This window comes from Mustela nigripes, chromosome 15 (genome assembly GCF_022355385.1).
Source record: "Mustela nigripes isolate SB6536 chromosome 15, MUSNIG.SB6536, whole genome shotgun sequence".
Taxonomy (NCBI): domain Eukaryota; kingdom Metazoa; phylum Chordata; class Mammalia; order Carnivora; family Mustelidae; genus Mustela; species Mustela nigripes.
This window is the reverse complement of record NC_081571.1, coordinates 19,530,543-19,541,027: the sequence shown is the minus strand read 5'-3', so window position 1 is coordinate 19,541,027 and position 10,485 is coordinate 19,530,543. Positions and strand designations below refer to the sequence as shown.

At 34.6% G+C, this 10,485-nt stretch overlaps 1 protein-coding gene across 1 annotated transcript; it reads right to left on the bottom strand.

Moving 5' to 3' along the window:
- Window positions 1-209: 209 nt before the first annotated feature.
- UFM1 (ubiquitin fold modifier 1) lies at window positions 210-10,267 on the bottom strand. The gene is made up of 6 exons (XM_059377627.1): window positions 10,159-10,267; window positions 10,026-10,082; window positions 6,688-6,745; window positions 3,145-3,184; window positions 2,115-2,147; window positions 210-939 (listed from the first exon to the last, which is right to left on the bottom strand). Coding segments are annotated over exons 1-6 (258 nt in total). The 5' UTR covers window positions 10,161-10,267; the 3' UTR covers window positions 210-871.
- Window positions 10,268-10,485: the final 218 nt, after the last annotated feature.

Below are 10,485 nucleotides of genomic sequence, written 5' to 3'. Positions count from 1 at the left end.
TAAACTTAACACCTCCTTAAATGCTGGGTCTTTAATCAGTATAATAATCAGCACTTTCAATCAGCATTTCCTAGAGCTCTGTTATGAATTCCAGATCTTTCCAATACCCTTTTCCTGAATGTTATTTAGAAATACTAGCCTCAATAACACAAGGGTTTCTTGAGGTTGTTTTAAAGGTTGTATTCAGAGACTGATAAAGAATACACAACTCAGCAAAGAACGGTTCTACTTTATTCTGAATTCTTACCAAGTACTGGATTCTGCAAGATCATAGTTAAAACTCTTTGGTGTGGGACATCAATTTTACACATAAGGGCTAGATCAAAAAATTCAATTTTGGGGTCTCTGATATAGTTTGAAACTTAAAAAAACCTAAATGACAAAAAGATAGTTACGTATTGTTATGTCTATATCCTTTATCATGAACATACAATTAAGAATCAACTATTTTTAAGTGCACAAGTCAGACGCCATCAAGCAAACTGCCATGTATGACCTGCAGTCCATTTAAATTTTTAACGCAAATAGGAAGATTCAGTAAACTTTAATTTTCCAAATGTTCTCAGAAAGAGTTATCAGAAGTATCCACCACTTACAAAACACAGCTGGATAATCCACTTAGCCCGAATTAACTATCTGTATGTGTTGTGAGGTAGCGATGACAGACTATGGTCTTCTGTGGAGATGGTACCCTCTACACATAGCAGTCCCTCTTCACAGGACGCGTGTGAATAACAAGAAGGGACAGAGTCACCCTTCATTATTTCATCAGCTACTGGTGTTTTCATCATGTTTTAAATGCCTGACTTCAGTTTTACAACAATACCAATATTTATTTGGAAAGGTCATCCTATGTTCCAAGTAGCAGATATTAACAACTTCCAACACGATCTCTAGGAATAATCCGCAGTTCTGAACCATGCTTTAGGAAAACATTTCCTACACAAACAAACAAAATACAAAGTTATATATTTTAAAAATGACAAGTTATATTAACATTCCAACAATAATCATAATATATACAAAAAAGTATAAACTAAATAGGTACAGAAGCTCAAATAGCTTCAGACTAACTCCATGCTTTAAGGCTTGTTCCCATTCCTCTCACATCTTCATAACCCAACCAAATTTCTGAAAATGTTAAATATCACTAGCCACAAAAATGCTAACACATACACTCAGCAAACAGCAATGTAATTTAATCATCAATACTTGCTAATTCAATATACAATAAAATATCTAAGGACAGAAAGAACAGTAAATCTAAATTACCACAAATGACAAAGTTTAGCAACCTGATCTGACCTCTCTTTGCTCAATTGCTTGCTGAGATTTTCTTCATGGCCCATGATATGCACAATTCAACTTTTAAGGGTAATACAACAGGCAGCATGTTACAATAAGCAGTAACTCAAATTAATATAAACTACTGAACATTTCTACAGTAAGAAGAAATAAAACCTTTAAACCCAATTTTAAAGATATCTCTACAATAAAATGCTTCATGATTTTCAATAATCTTTTTAATAAAAAGGATTATATACTTAAAACTACTGATTTAAGTAAAAAAAAACAAACTACAATTTTAAATCACTCTTTATTTTCTAGATGGCTAAATTTCAATTCCAAGGCCTTATGAGGACAATATAATTTTGTTATAATATGGAAGTACTTTAGAATGATTTAAACGTAACTACTGCTCAAATTGAGATCACATTAAAGTATGCTTAATTATAAAAACACTGTAATTAGATTATAAGCCAAAAAAAGGTGCATCTAAAAAATACAAAATTACCTATCAAGAAGTTTAAGATTACTTTTATTTTGCCTGCTTATCAGAACATCAACATACAGCAAGCACTGTGTAATACTAAGTTTGAAGCTCTGAAAGCTCTCAGGGCTAAGCCTCCTGAAATATTAACTGACTTGTACTTTTTAAAAAGAACGGTTAACAGCTAGCACATACTGAATGCATACTATGGACAATAATGCAAACTTTTAAGCACTTCTCATGTAAAAATCCCATCTAGTTGAATCAGAATGATCCACATGTTCAGTATCAAATGACATGCACAGCCCCACCCACACCTTCTGAGTTTCAGACAAATACTCACCAGCAGTCTGGGCAGGATTTATTCCTATTCCATCTAGAAATTAAGTCATAAAATTATCTAAGTTGTTTATTTCTAAAGCTAAAATGGTTTAACAGTAATAAGAGATTTGCTGCTAGGGGATATATAGGTACAAGCCAAACAATTTAAATCTAAAAACAGGAATGACAAATCTTTCAGCTAAGTTACCTATTGAAATCCATTACTATTACCCACTTACACACACTGCTAGATTGGACAAGAACAGCTGTCGATGCCATGATCCTGATAAATTCCACAGAAGACAGTATATTCTATCACACAACATCCAGTGAAAAATACAGTCAAAAGTACCTCAGGTATGTCCTTAATCATTTACATATTGCTCCCGAGGCATAAAATCTTAAGGCCAGGAGAGCCCACAAAGTCATTTAATTCAAGTTGCAGTGACATCTGATGAAAGTTTACAAAGCATTTTCTTAACAGCTCATTTGTAAACCTAAAACTTTCCAGAAAGTAGACTGGCTTTCTTTTCAGGTATAGAAACACCTCAATTTGACAGCATACGGAATGTTTCAGAATGAGAAATTCTGTCATATATAAACCATCACAATTATTACTTGTATTCTAAGATATTCAGAATTTAAACTGTAGATCTAATTGAATAAAATCCTTATTATTTCAAGCTTATAAGAAATAGTTTACTGCAGAAAAGCAATAAAATGCTATAGCAAAGGTACTCTGCCATTTAACTTCCTATATTCAAAAAGTACCTACAACTTATTAAAAAACAATGCACCTTGTTAAATAAAGGGAAAGGTAATTTTTACTAATAATTTGGCATGAATTGGTAAGGACACAGATACTGTGAAGTGCTATACTATACCAGAAGCATAAAGAATTGAAGAGAGCTCATTATGGACAATAACCTTGACTTAGTGTTTACAAAAAGGCCAAAGTGTTGATATAAATTTTGGCGTTTTTGTATTTAAGTCAATTGCTTTTTAAATAATTTCTCTAGCTCTGAAGTAATAGTTTTAAAATGAATTCTTACCATTGGTAATAATTGCACTTGTTGCTGCAGGAACTTTAAACTAAAAAGAAGAAAAAGGAAAAAAATTATTTTTTATCTTTATAAACATTTATGTAAAAATATATATTTATATACATAAACTATAAAAGATGGTTAGCAAGGATGGGATACATAAAATCAACTCTATAATCCTAAATGTGATTTATCTTTTAGGACAATGTCAACAAAGAAAATACCACAACTGGCTTATACTTAACGAACAGTATCTTTTTCTAAATACTGCATTTCCCTGCATCTAGGACATAAAACATTACAAAAAAGTTAAAACACTATCAATAAATATATTCTTTCAGACTTGGGCATGTTAGTTTTATCATATATAACTCTCTTATGTAACTGAAAATAAAACAATGGCTTAGAACATTCCTAAAATTTCTCTATAGAAACACTAAGGTCAAACAAATGCTCTCTTGTGTTTAATGGAAGATGAACCAAAGCTCACATTCCTTCCTCAAATTCTCCTATGAATGTATTGCTGACTTAGATTTCACAGGATTGCAATAGTCTAATTGTGCCACCAGGAAATAACGACTAAGGTCAAGTAGGTGCAGATGATGTCCACTAGACAATTATGTGACTGCTAAATGGCTAATAGTGAGAGTAAGACTTCATTAATCTACTTCCAGAGGTGAAAAAAGATGCGTTTTCTGAATCAATAAAATGTGGTACAGAACTTATTGGTAGCTAAAGGGAGAAGTCTCTTAATTCCTTAGAGACCAGCAGTTGTCAAAATGTGTTCATGTACTCATAAGTTCATTCATTCTTCTAACTCATAAGTTCATTCATTTACCTAACAAATCTTTATTAAGTACTTCTACGCTAGAGACTAGTTTTATAGATACTACAGTTGAGTTTTATGATCAAATAAATTTGTTGCAGCTAATACAGTTTATTTAATGTCAAGAAGGATTTGGTGAATGAAGTATTTCCCATACTCTTTCGGCCACAAATTCTAGTTTTTCATGGTTTTTGTTGTTTCAGTGGTTCCAGTGGTCTTGGAAAAGTACTCAGGGAAATGCTGCTCCAGGTATTTATAATGGTCACATATACATAGTTAGGAAAAACAACTGAAGTTTATTTTAATAAACTTTAAACTTTTTTAAAAAGTTTATTTTAATTTATAAATTAAAAAATTAGGTTTTAAAATAAAAATTTATGCACAAGAACATAACATGTTACTGGATTATGTACCTAATAAACACATAATTTTACTGTCCAGATGGTACATTTTTAATTCCTTTTAAGGAATTAAAAAAACGTAAATAAACCTAACCTAAAGTAACTTCAAAATATGCTTGAACATTAAAATACTTCAAGAATTATTTATAGAGATTGTAATACTTAATAAAACTTCGAACAAATACCCAAATTAATTATAGGACACCTCAGATTTCTAAAACTTGAGCATTACAAAGTTTCTAGGTACCCTACTGGGTATCTTATTTTTTGATTATGTCTATTTTAGGATAAGCTATGCATTTGTAGTCACAGCCATATATAGTGGCAGCGTATGTATAAACATTAAAAATAAGCAACTGCTGACATAATTTTTCCCTTTTCCAGAATGTAGAAGCAACAGTTAAGGAGACATCTGGGGAAGCATCACTAGTGATGTAAAATTCAGCAACTATTATGTTCATGCTACACTACCGACAAGTTTTCTTCTGGATGCAAAGTATTTCATGCTCCTAAATGTTCATTTCTTTCCTTTCTCAGACCCCCCTAATCTTTTAATTTAGAATGTTAAAAGGCTATTCTCGGGTTTTTGACAACTCACTACTTACACTTACTTAAACTAATTCTTAGTCCTATTGGGGAATTTTCTTACTTTTTAAAAAATATTTTATTAGGAATTTAAATCCACAGGTTCAGTTTGTCAACACTTGTCTTCACTGTAAGAGCCTATGTCTCATCTTATGAAAGGCCCTCTCATTGCTGCCTCAAAGTCATAACCTTTCTAAATGTATAGTACCCACAAATTGTAAGTTATAAGCTATACTAAAACCTCAATAAATATACACAGTAATGTGAAATTTGTAAATTTATTTTCTATTGCAGGTCTGTTATTTTTTATACTTTTACTAGAAGACCAAGATCACAATGCCTTTGCCTTACAAAAAACATATATAACTACAAAATATAATAATAAAAAATTAATGATAACTCAAATTGACCTACTTTTTAAATTGTAATTTATGGGATCTCTCCTATTCCCCAGGGCCAGGAAAGTTTCCTACAGGTGATCTGTGCAGCAGAAAGTAATGCTAATGCTGTTTCCTAGCTCTTTTTAGTTATTCTTTTTTTTTCTTTTTAGTTATTCTACATGGGTGAAAAAGATAAACACTGACTATAAAACAAGTACTACCACTTTTCAGTTTAATTCTGAAGGAATGATAAATGATGTTAGTGGTCCTGGACAATATCTCTCTGTAAATACTGATGGGTTGACTGATTTTCCATTAATAGCTTAAATTCAGGATAGGATTATGGATTAAGCTAGTTTATTTAGGTACTAAAATTATTATTCTGTGACTATAAACTTTTTTGAAGATTCTGAATCAAAACATTTGGCATTTGGATTTGAGTTACTCTAGATTTGTACAGCACTTTCAACTTCACAAAATACCATAAAGGCAATTATATTTTTCCTCAAAATCATTTAATCAGACAGGAAAGATGGATATTAATTACTCCAATTTTACAGGATATGAAATTTGAAGAAAAGAGAAATTAAGAGGCTTGTCCATGTCATACAGATAATTAATGACGCAGTTAAGTCTCTCAAATCGTGCTATTTCCACCAGACCAAGCTACTCTTGTAGTGTTATGCCCAAAGAGTTGTTTTATGGATGCATCTGGTAACTCTGGATGAAAAAAAAAAAAAAAATCTTTTTTTTAGAACCAAAAACCTAAGAATGTTTTAAAAGACTATGCAGTTGACAGGCTCAAACAGAAAACTTGAAAAATATGATAAAGACATTAAAAAATTTTTAATTCTTTAATCAAAATGAGTAAAAACAGGTTTAGATTACACTGTAAAATGATGTTGCTGGTTAAAAAAATTCCCATATCCTCATATCCCATATCCTCAAACCTTCCCATGTAACTTTTCCTTATAATTTTTAATTGTTGCATTAAATAGAGATTTGTTTAACTCATTCATCCTACTTCTATAAATCTTAACTTTTACTTACGTTGGTAAGTAGGGCTTAACTCTTTGATAGCATGAACCTAGTAATGAATTCACATGGATGTGGTGGGTCAAAGTACATGCAAAATTTAGACCTTTTTTTTTTTTTTAAAGATGTATTTGAGAAAGAGCAGGTGGGAGAAGAAAAGAGAAACTCAAGCATACCGGGGGCACAATCACAAGACCCTAAGACCAAACTGAGCTGAAACTGAGTCAGACACTTAACCGACTATGCCATCCAGGTGCCCCCAGACTTTTGAATAAGATACTGCTAAACTATATTCCACACAGGTTGTTCTAATTTCTATACTTACTTCTTCTGCTGCAAACTTTAAGACTGCTGTGAAAGGTGTACTTTCAGGAACACTAAGTCTGCAAGAAGAATGAAAAAGAATTTTTTAAAAAACTGATTATTCTTAAAGCCCCTCGTTCCTTATTTTGGCTAATGTAGTAGAGCTGGCTATTTGAGGCTGAAGATTGTCTACTTTGACTGCACACTCTGTTCATTAACTTTAAAATGACAAAAAAAAAAAAAAAGAGCAATTAATTTCATAATTGAGATGATGTCTACAGTTCCACCTAAAAATTAAACTATATAGGTGAGACTTAATATATTTTGATACAGAGAGGTCTAGTATATAGGCTGCTGCTTGTTTCCAGAAATGGATTTCAAAAAGTCAAATCTCTCCTTAGCTGTCAGTCCACTTTACCATCTCCAGTCCAAATACCTCTTCACCTGATGCATCAAAGTCACCATTTTCATTGTAGAGTCTAGCTTAACCTCTTCAGGAACCTTCTAGTGTTTCTAGATTTTAATAATCAAGTCTGAAATAGTAGATTAAATTATGAAAATGAGTATGTTTACTATGATAAAATGTGAAGTGACTTTCTACCTTTATATCATCATTAGAAAAAAGGGCTTAAAACAATCTGAAATAACATTTTGGAGATGTAATGTGTGATTTTGTTATTAACTTGTACAGTGTCAAGTATACGAAAGATTACTGATAAAAGGTCAATCTGTATGAATTTTCCAATTTAAAAACTGAAAACAGAATTGACATTATACCCCAAGATAACACTTAAAAACACATAAAGAGGTTAAAAAAATATAAAAAAAAATTCCTAATGTGAAATAAATAAAAATGATTCAAGACTGTAAAACAGATTATCTTTAAAGCAGAGAAATGGCTGGTAATCTAACATTTCTCTTTGAATGCTTGTCACCACCGTATTGTGCTTTAACATTTTAATAAATTATCCTGTAATACCTTAGGGATGTGTCCCATTTCTTCCATTAGTTATAGATTACTGAATATAAAAATCACTAGCTACCACAACACATTATAATGACTTCCAGTAGAAGAAGCGTGAGTCAAAGGTATATTTAATTCATCCCATATATTCATTTGATTTAACATTTCTATAACCTAATGGTACTACCAAGAGTGAATTTATCAAAAAACAAAAGACAAAACAAACAATAAAAACTCTGACATCCCCCAGAATAAATCTGGAACTGTTAACATCTTTTTTAGAATTCAACTATTAGTAATGTTAGAAACTCAAGGGACTTTTTTTTTTTTTTTTTTTTTTTTAAATCAAAGCACACATTCACTGGCTTGGCAAGTGAAAAGTGATACTAAAAAGTCAAAGTGTATTCTCCCACAATTTTTAAAAAATTGCATTTAACAGTACTCAAGTACTAGTTACCAATTACTGTGAATAGGATACACAGCATATTAATCTTACATACATGCACACATTACACCTATTTTATATACACACAAACCCATACACAGATTATACATACACACATACTACATAAACAACAAACAGTAGGTGCCTATCATATTTATTCAGTCACCAATATTAACTGAACTGGTACAAGGTTCCAGGCACTCTTACAGATACTACTGCTGCCCTGCTCTGTCCTTTCTCCCTCCATCTTACTTTTTTCTTAGATATTTATATGGTGATGAGAATAACCCAGTATAAAGGGAGAAATCAAAGATGATGAGGAGACAGGGATCTCTGGACTCCATCTACTTTAATCTTGAGAAGACTAAAATAGACGATACCTAGAGCCCAAGTGGTACAACTGGCTTTTCATAGGAATAAAGTCAGGTTATCCTTTCTAACGGGATGGTGGACAGAAATTATAGGTTTATAGACATAGCAGTAGCTTCACATATGTGACGATGGAAAGACAAATTTTCCTCTCATAGTTTCAGAGAAAGGGAAAAGTAGGAAGTATGAAGACTTTTTTTTTTTTAATCCTCTTAGAGAATGAAAAGAAAAATAAGCAAACTTGGGAACTATAGCAGAGCGTTAGGTACTACTGAGCATAGTTATGAATTTTACACAAAATCCATCAGCCTAACTGTGTAATTTTCTCTAAAGACATTCAGCTATGTACAGAGATCACAGCAGCTGCGTGTTCAGAGTTGGTGTTTCACCAAGCAAAACACACTGAGGAGAGGAGGACACCAGAGATGAGGTCAGTGGACCACTAGACAGAGTGGACCATGGACTCTGTGAGAGTTAGAAAAAGAATTGGGTAAAGCGGGGGAAGAGGGTAGTGGCAGATGTAAAAAGCAGTCTGATCAATGAATTAAAAGAAACATTTTTTTACGGAAGAAATATTAGAGCACATTAGATACAAGAAGACAATGTAGTCATTCACAAGAGCCTACTTAAAAATGACACCTTAGCTGGAGCAGTTACTGAAGAAGACCTTAAGGTTTTAGCCTGTAACTGTGAATATGTGAGATAAGGTGAAAAATATTCATGTGGGGGGAAAAAAAAAGCTTCAGGGTAGGCGTTGCAGGGGTCACAGAGTTAAGTCACTGAGGCCGATGAAAACTGTTAACAGTATGGTTAAGGAGGTCCCAGTATTAGTTGTATTAATTATGCCTAAAATCCTACTCACGTCTTGTCTTTTGCTGCATTTTATGCGACTTCCAGATGCAATAACCTCAATCATGTTTATCTAAGAAAATTCCGGATGACTACGTAGTTAAGCCTGTGCTAAACCATCATTCAACTGCTAAAGGAGAAAAAAGGGGCTCCCGTGGAGTAACTGGCCTATGTCTGCATTTCCCGTATCTGCTAATCACACTTTATTAAATCCCAACATACGAAGTGTATGATTTGAGGCTCATTACTTTGTGACGCCCGACTGTTGAGTCCCCCACACAGGGATCAGAAGCCGGACAGTGATAAACGTTCAAGTAACTATTAGACTCTCAACTGGGTTGTCTTCCCTACTTCCTGTAACAGCTGGTCAAAGCGGCAAAAGGCCTTTGCAATCAGGACTCCTTTAAGGAACACAGCAATTCATCAGAGCCGTCTACACGTCCTCCAGCTCCAAAACCCACCCATGGAGTCCCGAGGACGGGTCACCTATCAGCAGCAACGTTCCGGTCACACGCCCCTGCTCCTTCGCACCGACGGAAGTGGACACTCAGCGGGGCAGGCGCTGGATGTCTCCTTTCAGGCTCGGGCGGGATGGGGGAGGTTTCAGGAAGAGCGAAGGAGGGACGAAAGGGACGGGATACAGCCTGCTTGGGCGTAAGAGGATCTGAAGGCCAGCCTGGCCCCCACCCCCCGCCCCCAGTCCGCCAAGGCCCACGGCCGCCAGGCTACTCACACTTTGTAAGGCAGCCGCGGGTCCGACGTCAGCGTGATCTTAAAAGAAACCTTCGACCTGAGGAGGAGAGCGGGAGAGAGTTAAAGTCGTGCAGCGGGACCAGGGTTTGGGATCAGGGTCAGCAAACACTTACATGGTGAGGCCGCTCCGGGAGGAGACCCCAACCAATTCCCCGTGGACTCCCACTTCCTTTGCTCTGCCCGGGAACGTACCGCCCCGCTCAGGTCCACGTCTCCCTCAGCAATCTGGGGGCCTCCAAAGTTGCTGTCGTCTAAGGCAGTGCCTGAAAATAGGTTCCTCTCGTTCGTGCCAATAGGCGCCTCCAACCCACAAAGAGCAACTGATTTTACATTTTAAGCCCTGAGACTAAAGCATGGATAGGATGAAAGAAAGTATTTCTAACTGCGGTTATATTCTGTCGTATTTTCAGTCAGGCAATATAAATGTGGGTAGAAACGGC